General features: G+C 41.7%; 1 protein-coding gene across 1 annotated transcript in view; it reads left to right on the top strand.

The window, feature by feature from the left end:
- EPHA1 (EPH receptor A1) overlaps window positions 1–14,266 on the top strand; it is an 86,396-nt gene that overhangs the window by 43,513 nt on the left and 28,617 nt on the right. Inside the window, exons 3-4 of the mRNA XM_020815522.3 lie at window positions 7,936–8,211; window positions 12,635–13,025. Of these exons, the coding sequence (XP_020671181.3) occupies window positions 7,936–8,211; window positions 12,635–13,025 (667 nt within the window). The remainder of the gene's footprint in view (window positions 1–7,935; window positions 8,212–12,634; window positions 13,026–14,266) is intronic.

Genomic DNA, 14,266 nt, shown 5'->3' with positions numbered 1-14,266 from the left:
CCTGTCCTTCACAGCCTTGTTCAATTCCTGCAGACTCAACCCTGTGCTTTCCTTTCGAAAGTCTGCTCATCTCATATTTGATCTTTCTCTTTCTCCTGCTGCCTTCCACCTTTCCCAGCATGATTGCCTTTTCCAGATACTCCTTGCCTTCTCTTGATGTGTCCAAAGTAGGACAGTCTCATCTTCAGCATTTTTGCCTCCAGAGATAGTTTGGGCTTGATTTGATCTGGGACCCACTACAGTAGTTTGTCTTTCTGGCAGTCCTAATGAGGGTGCTTTATCAAATCTGTTCAGCAGCTGTGATGATAGCAAAGAAGCAATTTCTCCACCAAAATCATCATCACAATGCCATCCAGGGAGATTCTTCTGAGCTCACCCCTCTTAAGATGTCAACACCACCAGCGGTGTGGCAGTGCCTACCACATGGAGGGCATTTTCAGCAGTGGTGCACCAGGTATAGCTGATCTCACCATATGCAGGTTGTGCCGCAGATCCCCTTTCACATCCCCTACCATCCTTGTCTTTTCCATGCCAGGTACGGTTTTGTTTTCCCAAAAGACTCAGATACAGTTTTAATTTTGTACATAGTTTTATGCTGCTTTTGTGGCCTTCCCGTTTAATGCTCTTTGTGTTTGCAGTCAGACTGTCCCATTCTCTTCCATTGTCCAGATATGTTATTAAAAGCTATTATAGTTGTACCTGAAATAGAAGATATAATGAATATTTAAAATCCTTTTTCTGGAAATATCATTAGCCTAACCTGACAACTTGTAAATCTAGGGAGTCCATCAAACTTATTCTCTTGTTGAGTTAAAATAGCGTATCTGGAAATATTGGGGATTTAATCTGGCCCCATCTACTTGCACAAGATGTTCTCCATCATCAGATTGTAGGCTCAACATTATTAGGCATCCTGAAATCAGTCAGTCTGGTGGGATTGGCCTAGGCTGTGAAGGGCATTAGGCTCTCTCCCCATAAGATGCAACTGAACAAATGAATTCTGATTAAGAGACCGGAAGAAGTATGAGATACTTTCCAGACGATTTGTTTGTTACTTTGCCAACAAACTCCAGCTACACATGACAGCTTACCTAGAACTATTTGAACCATGTTGTGTATCATTTACTTATGCCTTTATATTTCCAAAGAGAAACAACTTTCTCTCCTTAGAAGTCACTTTAGCCTGGAGGTTGGGGTCAAATCACACACTAAGGCACATGTGTGTATCCTTCTTTATAACGTTATTAGTACAGGAATGTACTAATATGGCGTGAAGGTTCATGTATGTGGGCTTCCTTTTTCTTAAATAAATTTCCAGACTCAGTTTTACAAAAAGGATTTGTGTCATTTATTAACTCAACCAACGGGGTTCCAACTTTAACATGTTTCCTTGTTTGAGTCTCTTGTTCGAGCAACAGCTCTCTCAAGGGCAACCACAAATTCTCTTCAAAAGGGTTAACCATATCAACGTTCCAAGGTCCAGCAATCACCTGTTCTGGATCAACATTCTCAAACTCAGGTTCTGTCTGGTTCAAAAGCAGGAGGGTCTCTTCATCCCCCATCCATCCCCACCACAGGGATCCCTCTCCTTGTGAGTCGCCCCAAGGTCCAGAAAACACCCCGTCTTCCGCAGTTCTTCTAGATGCCATGCCCGGCGTGCCTTGTTTTCTCTGGTGATGTCTTCTTTCTCCTCCCTAATCTTTCTTCTCCATTCCCTGGAGAAAGGCTCTGGGGTAAGCCCCTTCTTCTACAGCTCTCTGCTTCAGCCTTGGGCACCCGAACCTGCTCCCATTTTCCTGTCCAAGGGTCCTGCATCCAAACAGTTTCCCAACCACCCAGGATATTGTCCCGGGCTGTATTTATTTCCCCTAACCCCCCCTTCTTCCAGAGCCCGCCCTTTCTCCTCTTTTCCCGCCATTTCGACCCTAGATAGAGTAGCCACACTTAACCCTTTCAACTCTTTCTCTAAGTCTTGGGTATCCACTACTCGCAATATCCCTTTTTCCCTCATGCTCTTCTGCTCCAGCTCTCGGGTGTCTATCCCTTGGTCTTTCTTTTGGGGTGGGGTAGGAGGTGGGGTTGTTTGAGTCCCTTTGGATGTCTTAAGGAGAGACGGCTCCACCAGAAAGACCTCTTGTCTTTGGTCTTTCCCTTCACATATGGTTGTACATAAAAAAATTAAAACATCCCCTGAAAATAAGCCCTAATGCGTTTTTGGAGCAAAAATTAATATAAGACCCTGTCTTATTTGGGGGGAAACACGGTAGCAATAAACTTGTTTGCTTCTAGTGGAAGGTAATTTGGATTAGAAACCACACAGGAAATAAATCTGTTGTGTTATTACTACAATGCCTTTTCCGGATACTATTGCACATTAAAGGAATTCCCCCGCATGAGTGCCTGCCACTAAATAAGAGGCATATAGTGCTTTTCTGACAGAAGAAATAAGTATTACCTTTTCTCCCAACAAATCCATAGATCAAATGAAACCAAAACAGCAACAAAAAAAAACACAACCCATCAATTTACACCATATGGGTCTCTCCTAAAAACCTGCAAAATATAACACGCACAAAGAAGTATGTATACCTGTCTCTATATTTGTATTTCTTTCCTTTAAAGATGTCACCATTCTCAACTGGTCTTCTTGTCATCCTTTGGTTACAGAAAAATATTATAATGAATTGTGCTTTGTTTAACACCTGACCCATCAAGAAATTCCATTCATAAACCAAGAATACACAAGAACGATGTCTCCACCCTACACCCACACATGTATTGCCTCCCACACCCTGCTATAAACTTCTTCTTCCTGAACTTTTTATTTCAGAAAACAGCCTGAGATTGTGTCTGCGAGGGAATGGCAGCTGCCTGGGAGCTTGTTGATTCCTGCAGGGCAGGCTAGATGACTGGAAGTCTTGAATCTCAAAAGTGAAAAATGTATTTGTGTGGCTCTGACAGTTCTATTGGACACACACTCTTCTGCTGACCAGAGGTCAGCTATAGCCACTGCAAGCCATGGGTTAGTGACCTGTAGGCAAGACATTTATTCTAGTAACAGTGCTCTGTACAGTATGACTTTCCTATTTCAAGGCCGCAAACTTGTTGCATTTGAAGTTTTTTCCTGCTCTCACCCACCCTCATGATGGCTTGCTGTCACAGCCACTTGCTGCTACCACCACCAGTGTTATTTTTAATATTACTGTAGTTTTATTTTTTTCAAAGTGAAATAGCACTATTTCACTATTACAGGTAGGAAAAAATACCTGCAACTGATCGAACTGTAAGGCTTCCCTGCAGCCCAGAACCTGTGAGCCTAGCATCACCCTACACAGCTGAGCACACATGGCGGTGCGAGGGTGGGCAGACAGAAGATGAAACCTTAAATGCAATGGGTTTGTCAAAACCGGTATAACTTCTTTGACCTATATACAACACCGCTTAAAAATGGATTAAAAGTTGTCCCAAGAGAATGCACACACCGACCCAAAAACGACACAACTACCATGTGACTTTAACTCAACTTCAAAAACCATGATCCATCAACTGATTTATTTCAATAGTGTAACCGCACCCTAACATAAGTGGAAGTGACTTAGCTGACAAGCTTACAGATGTACAAGGAAGATACCTCATAGCTGAAATTGCACTCGGAGAGCAACTACAGAAAGGTAGTCTGAGGTTGCTGGATTGGTATAAAGGTTGGAAATGCATGAAGCACCTGAAATTAAAGGGTGTGTTTCTGTGTATGCATGCTGTTCCCTCTGGGGACTATGCTTCAGAGGATGCTCGTAACTTATCTATAAACACTGAAATTTTTTTAAAAAACTCCCAGTGCTAGATTATTGTTTTCAAAAGAGCTTTTCCAAGAATAGTGTTTTTTAAACAGATACACCTTTATAGAAGTTAGAGACTGTTACATGTGCACAGATTAACAGTAAATGTTTACAATTCACTTTTGTAAACACACATAAATAGGTTTAAACGCTTGGTCTTGGTCTTCATCCAAAATGCTTACTCTTGTTAAACTCTTTCTACAATGCTCATGGCCATTCCAATATTCTTACTTGGGCTCTCCTTCATTCTGTTCTTTTTTCCCTCCCATTGAACAAAATCAGTCAAGAGCCTCCTGATGCTTTAAAGATGAACAACCTTGTTATGCCATAAGCTTTTGTATGTTAGGCTGCAACTTCCAACCTTTTTGACTACAGTCCACTTAATAAAATGCACAACGTGTTGTCAACATTTCACAAGTTTATACCTAGGTGGTGTGAAGAGAAAATAGGTGAGGTCAGAGGAAAATGATATTAGGGGGGGAATGCAGACTCTTAAGAATGATACTGAATATTAAATTATGTAAAATAACCAGTGACCATTCCCAAAACAGTGTTGATATTAACATAAACACCCTATTAATTAAGTTAATTATAGCACTTGTCAGGGATAAGAATTCATTACGTACCTCATTTTAAGCCAGAGGTGATAGCATGGAATGTCTTCATAAGTTGTAGTGGTTTCATATGCAATTCTTCCTTAGAATTTTCTTTGTGCAAAACTGGTTATTTTAAGATCAATGACAGAGTCTCCTGGGAGCCTCTGCTATTGGTGTCTGGATGTTTCCCATTTTGTGTCCATGTGTTATTTTGAGTAGAGAACCACCTTTTTGTCCTATGGAAAACTGCCTTGGTGGCAGACGATAACATGTATTATAAAATGAACAGAGGAATGAATGCTTGCTGTTGGCATCTTGTCCCGGCCCAACCTATTACTTTATAGAGTTCTGTCAAGAACAAAAAGAGAATCGTGCGTTACTGCCTTAAGCTCTTTGGAGAAAAAAGAAGTGTAGGCACAACATGAAATAAGTGAACAAATGGAGGAGGGCATGTCTGCGTAAGATAAAATCGCAGTGTACCAGTTTGCATCGATAGTGTCCAATATTTTTAATTACTGTATTTATACTGATTTATTTTATTTTTTTGAGATATTTACATTAATTATGCTGAACATTTTTATCCCGTCTTTTCTACAAGGAGCTCTCAAGGGGCTCCATGGTTTTGTTCTTGTTGTTGTTTGTTTTGTTGTTGTTTTTTTGTTTCATTTTGGATTTTTTTGGCCTATCCCATGTTATTGGGTCCGACCAAAAAAGGAGGCCGGGATGAAGGAGAGTGGCTTGCTTGAAGTTACCTAGCAAGCTTTGTGGCTGACTACTGAGAAGAACTTGAATTTATGTCTCACTTTTCCTGTTGTGACACTGTAGCACCACAGCGCACAGGTTTTTCATCTCGGTCACTTTTTTCCCCTGTATCATCCGACACTGGATCTGGTTGCAAGTGCCGGGATCTTGTGATCTGTTCTAGGTAGAAGCTAAAAGCATGTGGGTGCCACGTAGCAGCCATCAAGATGTCTGATACAAAACAGTCCTGATGTGTCCCTTTTGTTGTATAGACAGGGCTGAGCTCCACCATCTCAAGTGTCACATCTGATGTGAATGAACTGAGGACCGGTGATTGACAGGGTTGCTGTTGGTTACAAAATCAAATCAGGTTTTCATAATTTTCAGGGCTGTAGCTAAGTTCCTACATGAATACTGCAAATCCTGGGCTCAACTGATGTGTTGCATACAAGTGTAAAATAAATCAAAGCCCAGAATATTAAAAGCAACAACATAGAAGTTTGTTTCCATGTTGTCCGTTGAGGCTTTATTTATTATGTGTGAATAAATATTTCTGCTTTGGCCCTTTCTCGATAGCCTTGGAAGGAGCTTCTTTCTTAAAGCCTCGCTCCACATCTGCAATGTAGAGGTAACCGTGGGTCACTTTTTTAAAAAAATGGTGCGAGCATCTGTGATGGTGCAAATATACATGGGCAACAAAACTCCATCAGACACTTTTGTGAGATACAAGAGCACACTATATATATTCCCTCATGAATGTAGCTTCAGATAGGCTTGGGGTGCTTTTGGTCAAGAAAATGGCTGAAGATGAAACGCTCATCCTGGTGCTGCTGCTGTGATAGAACTGAGCCTGCCCCCCCCCCCCCCAAATCCCACTCTTGGCCTCTTGGCTGCAACCACATGAAAACAAAACATTAGGAGATTTCATCTGATCTGCCCTTCAACCCCAAATAACATTAAGGTGATCAAGAGAAGAATTTGTTCTTAGTTCAGGGCTTATCTAGATGGAGAGAGATACTGATGCGCAGGCTGGCATGGTTTATCTCAAAGGGGGAGTGGAGCTTACTTTTATTAGTATTTGCATGGCACTTCAAATCCAGTCCTTGGAAACCATTTCTCTAGACTTCCCACCCACCCACCCCCATAATAAATAACTCCTTATAAATCCCTTCCTTGCTACAGCCTTGCCTCTGCAGCTACTCACCCCCCCCTACAATTTTTTTAAAGGTACTATAGTAAAGAACAAATTAAAAGCTGCTTCTGATCTAGGAATGTCTGGCATGGAAATGAACTTTGCAATAGGAAAAGCCCTGTTCAAAATATTACAAGCCTCCCTGGGAGATCAAAACAAGCACAGAAGGCAGGGTAAAGACAGGAGCTGATCTGATTGGGGGAATAAATAACCAAAAAGAACAGTGCTTTATCAGATATTTTTTTGCTTCTGTGAGAATAAATCCTCAGTTGATGTATTTTGTAGCTTGACCGCAGGTTAAATACCTGTAAATAAATTCGTTCGTTTGTTTAGTCGTGTCCGACTCTTCGTGACCCCATGGACCAGAGCACGCCAGGCCCTCCTATCTTCCACTGCCTCCCGTAGTTGTGTCAAATTCATGTTGGTAGCTTCGATGACATTGTCCTACGATCTTATCCTCTGTTGCCCCCTTCTCCTCTTGCCTTCACACTTTCCCAACATCAGAGTCTTTTCCAGGGAGTCTTCTCTTCTCATGAGATGGCCAAAGTATTGGAGCCTCAGCTTCAGAATCTGTCCTTCCAGTGAGCACTCAGAGTTGATTTCCTTCAAAATGGATACGTTTGTTCTCCTTGCAGTCCAGGGGACTCTCAAGAACCTCCTCCAGCACCACAGTTCAAAAACATCAATTCTTCAGTGGTTAGCCTTCTTTGTGGTCCAAGCTCTCACTTCCATGCATCACTACTGGAAAAACCATAGCTTTGACTATTCGGTGATGTCTCTGCTTTTTAAGATGCTGTCTAGGCGTGTCATTGCTTTCCTCCCAAGAAGCAGGGGTCTTAATTTCATGGCTGCTGTCATCATCTGCAGTGATCAAGAAAGTAAAATCTGTCACTGCCTCCATATCTTCCCCTTCTATTTCCCAGGAGGTGATGGGACCAGTGGCCATGATCTTAGGTTTTTTTGATGTTGAGTTTCAGACCAATTTTTGTGCTCTCCTCTTTTACCCTCATTAAGAGGTCATTTAATAGCTTTTCCAAAAGACTAAAACTGCATTCTTATGCTGTATTTCTCAAGAGCCTCCTCCAGCACCACAATTCAAAAGCATTAATTCTTTGGCGGTCAGCTTTCTTTATGGTCCAGCTCTTCCATAGTTTTCCCTAAGTTGAATGGGAACTCCAGCAGTAGAGTTATTCCCCGGTTGACTTCCACTACATATTGTTAGATGAACACGGAATATAGGGTTGCTGGTACTTGCTGCTGATGATTTTATTTGTACAGTATCGTTTAACAAACATGACAGTGGACAGCAACAAAAGGACAGATCTCTGATCTAAAATTTTACATGGGAGAAAATAGAATGCAGGAAAATGGAGATGAAGGTAAATTAGGAAAGATTGTTTATTCATAAGCAACATATTTGTCTTAACGTTGGTGATGATGGTGGCAGCAGTGGTTTTCTTCATATGTATATCCCTCCATTTGTCTGATCGTATGACTGCTTATTTTTCGGTACCTTGCTGTGGCTTTCACTTTATCTGACTTTGTTTTCTTTTTCCCTTCCCACGTACAGTGGAGCGAGGTTCAACAGATGATCAACAACACTCCTGTGTACATGTACCAGGACTGCAATGTCTTCTCCGAGGGAGATACTGACAACTGGCTTCGCACCAACTGGATATTCCGAGGGGAGGCCTCTTCTAACATCTTTGTGGAGCTGAAGTTTACCATTCGGGACTGCAAGAGTTTCAAAGGGGAGGCAGTGAGCTGCAAGGAGACCTTCAACCTCTACTACATGGAGTCAGATCAAGATGTTGGCATCCAGTTTCGACGCCCTCTCTTCACCAAGGTCAGCAGGACTGGGGAGCTATTATGGAAAAGTGTTTTGAATTTTTAGTTATTTATACCACTGACTCTTGTTTTACCATCTGTGGAGTTTCATGGTCTTAAAGAGAAAGGCCTGGGTCTCCAAGAGGCATATCATTTAAATTCTGACATTTGGGGAAGGAAGCAAGGAATGAGAATGGATATAGGTAGTAATGTCTCCTTGGGCTTGTGTGATGCTTGGGTATAAGAAAAAAATGGGTTAGAAGGAAGTTTTTGAGGGGAAGGGAGAAAGATGAACTAGAAGAAGAAGAAAAGAGGGGACCATGCACATGGGAGATACTAAGTACCATGTTTAGATCAGGTCCAAGGAGCAACAAGAGAGAACAAGCAGAAGTAGGTGTGAGAACAGGGGCTCTTTGGGTGGTTGAGGGTGGTTGCTATATAACAGAGTTTCAGGAGTAAAGGTCATGGGTGAGGACATACGAGGAAGTAAGCATGCAAAAATAGGGTGGAGAAATCACATGCAGAGCTTTGAGTGTAAGCAGACAGCATGCCCTGGACACAGAAAATTTTTTTTTTAAACTAGACCTGAACCTCTTCTAGAGACAGCACTTAAACTAGTTTCCTAGAAGTCATGCTCCTTGGTCTTCTGGTACCAGCTGTATCATTTTCAGTTGTGATTGAAACAGGTAAACCAAATTATGAAAGAAATTAGACTTTCCCTTCTTCTGGAGGCACCCTGAGACTGTGTAGCTTACCCAAAGCCACACAGGCTGGCTCTATGCTCAGGAGGCACAGTGGGGAATCAGACTATGAACTTCTGGATTCTAGGATACTTTGTAGAAGAACCAAATCACTTAGAATTAGGGGCATTCATATATTTTTAAATATTGCTACTGCTGAGCAGCCTTGTACAGTATAAGTTATGGCAACAGAATTTCAGTCCCTAAATTGTCTGACTGAGAGATCATAAGAACTTTAGTCTAGAACAGTGGTTCTTAACCTTGTGTTACTCAGGTGTTTTTGGACTGCAACTCCCAGAAGCCTTCACCACCAGCTGTGCTGGCTGGGGTTTCTGGGAGCTGCAGTTCAAAAACACCTGAGTAACCCAAGGTTAAGAACCACTGGTCTAGACCAGTAGTTCCCAACCTTTGGTCTCTAGATGTTTTTGGACGATAACTCCCAGAAATCCTGACCAGCACAACCAGTGGTGCAATCTTCTAGAAGTTTTAGTCCAAGAAAATGTGGGGGGACCCAAGACTGGGAACCATTGGTCTAGAAGAGTAACTGTATTGTTTATACAGGATAGGTTGATCAATGCAATTAGTCATAATGGCTACATGGAATCTCCTTGGTGAGAGGGAGTCTAACTCTGAATTAGGCACGTGTACTGTCTAGTTCAGCAAGTTTGTGAAAATTGACTGAATCAGGGATAGTTGTGCAATTCCAGAGTGCCTGCAGGGTGGATCAAAAATCTGCTTTTCACCCCGGGATGGAGCAGACACCAGCAGGGATTCATTTGGCATTCATAGGTTTTAAAAAAGAGAGCAATTCAAATTCAGGAAAGGGGCAATAGAAATCAATACAGGGGCAGTAGGATGAGCTGCTTGCATCAGAAAAGATGTCAAGGGGCAGCAGAATCCACCCGTTAAGCACAAGATCTTCTTTGAACGCTCCAGCCTCTGAAGCTCTAGAGAGGGCTCAAACTAAGCTCACTGTGCTTATTTATTGCCTTGCAGCTGGTTGGTTGACTGTTTCTAGAGTGAACAAAAAGACTTGGTTCGCTGTTTGGATAACCATTTTGTGTTCTGGAATACTCTGTGTTCTCTCACTCAACTTACTTTGCTAAACTGTACTGAAATACTATTGCATCATCAGGATTGAATGATTGTAGTAGGGTTGTGTGGGCTTTGAGTTGATAGATCACACAGTTCACCCTGTAGCTCTGCCCCCAAGTTTAGAGCCATTTGTGTTCTCCTAATGTGCTAATTTTTTTTAAAAAAATGGAGATTCAGAAGCCCACAAATAATGTTGCAGTACCAGAGACAAAGTGGGCTGGAATGTCTCCTAATAGATATAGAGCAGATATAGGGCTGTATGCTCTCTGTTCTGGTGACCAGTGGGTTAGAGGGGACCTCTACAGAGTCCTATTCTAAGTAATAGCTGCTGGATGGAAAAGAACAGGAATTCCCTACTCTTCATGGATCTTCTGGAGGCATGAGGTTGACCACTGTTGAAAAACAGATGGACTCAGCATTTTAACCAGCAAAACTCACATTACAAGTATGGGCAACTCACTCACCAGGAGCAGTCCTACTGTTTTCTAAATCTTTCCATTATGTAAGTAAATGTGCTTGTTAGAACCTGCTGGCCACAGGTCTAGCAAGCAATTTTATGATTTCTTAGAGTGATAAAGGGCCAAATATCTTATATGTTCTTATCTGTTTGATAGTAATGCTCTGAATTATATTATATTATATTATATTATATTATATTATATTATATTATATTATATTATATTATATTATATTATATTATATTATTTTATTTTATTTTATTTTATTTTATTCATTCATTCATTCATTCATTCATTCATTCATTTATTTATTTATTTATTTATTTATTTATTTATTTATTTATTTATTTATTGTCTGAAACAATTTAACCTCTGGTGTGTTTTTTAAATGAATTTCCTTTGACTTACATTCTGTGACCTTCCTAGTTCTTATGGATCTTCTTAATGAATCTTTATAGAGAGATAACATGATTCTCTTCCCTGTGTATTTTCAACTGTAACCTATTTTTCAGGGAGAAAAATCCCTTTTTCTTTCCCTAAGAAATTATAAGGCAGCGTTGAAAGGCTCTTTAGCAAAACCATACTTTTTGAATTAGGTACAGCATGAAGTGAGAGATGGAAGTGAGAGATGGACCATAAAGAAGGCTGTCCGCTGAAGAATTGGTGCTTTTAAATTGTGGTGCTGGAGGAGACTCTTGAGAGTCCCCTGGACTGCAAGAAGAACAAACCTATCCATTCTGAAGGAAATCAACCCTGAGTGCTCACTGGAAGGACAGATCCTGAAGCTGAGGCTCCAGTACTTTGGCCATCTCATGAGAAGAGAAGATTCCCTGGAAAAGACTCTGATGTTGGCAAAGTGTGAAGGCAAGAGGAGAAGGGGACGACAGAGGATGAGATGGTTGGACAGTGTCATCGAAGCTACCAACATGAATTTGACCCAACTCCGGGAGGCGGTGGAAGACAGAAGGGCCTGGCATGCTCTGGTCCATGGGGTCACGAAGAGTCGGACACGGCTTAACGACTAAACAACAACAACACAGCATGACGGATTTTTGGACTCTTTCTTAACATTGTGCCATTCTGTGTCACATATTAGACTTTGTTCAGTGCCATAGTATAATTCTTTAATTTCTTCTAGAATTTTTTTCCAGAAATTAAAGTCATTAACTAAATCATTACAGTTTCTTATATTAGTCTAAATTTCACTAATGATAAGGGATAGTAGAAAGCACTTAGTGTGAAGATCCACATAGAATGGCCACAAGAAGTGGCACACAGGGCTACTGTCTTGAAGAAAACCTTTAGGCAAATGTAACATTGGTGATAAGGTATAACTGAATTTCCTTTTCTACACACACAGTAGCTACAGAAGCCCTGTTGTCTCTATCATGTAGCCATCCCAGCATAGTTTGACATGCAGTCTATGTGTGTTATATTCCACCAAGTCAATTCTGGCTTCAGGATTTCTGAGGTTTTTGTGATATTTAAGGGGTGGTTTTGGTAATGCCAGCCCCCAGTACGTTTTGGTGGCTGAGGCCTCCTGGGTCTCAGCCCAACACTGCACTGGGTTTCATCGTACAAACCTACAGTACATAGCTGCTGAAACTCCCTTTCACGCAAGTGTTAAGACAAAACACTGTTTTCCTTTTCATTTGGCTATCTTAGACCCAAAAAGAACCTAGAGTGAAGTGTTTAGCAAAATTCATCATTTCGTAATATATATAAGAAAGGGGGTGCAAGATTGTCTTTGGCATGTCTGTGTCAGCATCCAAGACTATCTTTGCAATGCCAATTTCTGCCTTCATATATGGAGATCTTGCTGAAGACCCAAGTATGTAGTTTGTTTTCTGTGGAATGAAGTGGTAAATTTTTGGCTGCATCCTGAGCTGTATTAATCTAAATTGTAGAAAGCAGGAAGGTAATGTCTACTTGGATTATCTCACGTAAAAAAAACTGTCCCAGAAAATCTGTGTCTTGAGGATAAAGGTGGGTTAAACCCTTCTTGACAGGCTAGGTTCCTACACAGAGAGAAGATATGCATTGGTGTTTAAATATGCAAATCTATGCAGACTGAAGTTATTATTCCAGTGAAAGACAACGGTTGATTATGCTGGCTGCATGAACTGAGATGAATTCTTTTCTCTTCCAGATCAACACCGTGGCAGGTGATCGTAGTTTCACAACCCGGGATGTTGAGTTGGGTGCCTTGCAGCTTAACATGGAGGTGTGCTCCATAGGAAAGCTACAGCAACGTGGCTTCTATCTGGCTTTTCAGAACTCCGGGGCTTGTGTGGCACTGGTTGGCGTGAGAGTTTACTACAAGACCTGCTCAGAAACTGTGCGTCGACTGGCACACTTCCCAGAGACACTTGCCAGCTTTGAGGGGCTGTCGGAAGTGCCTGGTACCTGTCTGAAGAATGCAGCTGAAAAAGCAGGCTTTCCGCCCAAGATGCATTGCAGTTCCAACGGAGAGTGGTTGGTCCCAGTGGGACAGTGTTTGTGCATCACTGGCTTTGAAGAAGTTGACGGAGAATGTGTAGGTAGGTGCCCAAAGGAACAAACCGGGGACAAGGGTTTTGGGGAGATCTCGGTTGATGAAAACACCAGTGTTTACAGGTGGAAAGTGTGGGATGTGACCCATTGCATACACCTGACTGGGGCACAGCAGCTTATCTGACTCCCATTGTTTATATATTCGCCTCTCTCTTCCTGCCTGACTGCCAGGTTCTCTTTTTCTTTCACATTTATTCTGACTGTAAAACAAACTAGTTCAGCATACTTGTCCTTCCACCTTTTTTTAGTTTCATGTTTTTGGAGCCAGTTTCTGGGATGTAGATGTTTGTGGCTGATTACTGACTCATGCAACAAGTGTCTCCAATTCCTAAAGGCTCCTGTTGATTACCAGAATGTGGCCATTTGGGAACTATCGTGGAAGGTGAGAGAAACAATCCAAAGCCAGATGTCATTGGATTTCCATGGATATCAACCCTGACGGTTGCCCACGCTGTCTAGAGATGATGGGAGTTGTTGCCTAATAGCTCATGCCCACTCAAGGCTGGAAACTACTCAGTATATAGTCGTTGCTATGTCAGCATCTTAAATGGGCCAGAGTCATACACGCAGGTGTTTAGTCATTTTAGACATCTAACATACTGGTTATATATGTTAGATGTTTAGAATAAGCAATCCAAATGTTAAACTTTCTTCAGGGCACTATGGAGGAAAGGGGATAGTAGGCTTACAAAACTTTTTGAAACAACAGTGTGTCTGGAATCCTGTTGTGCAGCTTTACACCATAATGACTATGATGATGTAATCAGCCACAGTCATTTTGGGAATTTAAAAGTTTCCTATTTTCTCCCCCTTCCTTATTTTTGGGGATCCGTAGGGGCCCCTTACATCTTGGAGAAGATTTTGGGAGCTGCAGAACAGGGGAGGGAATTTTTTTAAAATACCTATAACTCCCACTAGCTCTAACCAGCAGAGTCAATAGTGAGGGATTCTGGGAGCTGCAGTCTGAAAACATCTGGAGGACTACACTGTGCCATCCCTGACATAGGTCCTTTGGAAGACACCAACACTCAAGCTTAGAGCACATTCAGAAACCCATAGATTCCATCCTTGGCATTGTCAGCTGTAAAGGGATCTAGTACCTGCATGTAGTGCAGAAGATCTGTAGACTCGAGAGAGCCACAGCTAGTCAAAAGAGACAACACAGGCTGAGATAGACAGTCTCACCTTGAATAAATTTATTTGTGTGGGGGTGTGGAATATTACCTTT

Source organism: Pogona vitticeps, chromosome 2 (assembly GCF_051106095.1).
Source record: "Pogona vitticeps strain Pit_001003342236 chromosome 2, PviZW2.1, whole genome shotgun sequence".
Lineage (NCBI taxonomy): Eukaryota > Metazoa > Chordata > Lepidosauria > Squamata > Agamidae > Pogona > Pogona vitticeps.
Note: the sequence above shows the minus strand (reverse complement) of the source record. Positions and strands in the feature narration are given on the sequence as shown.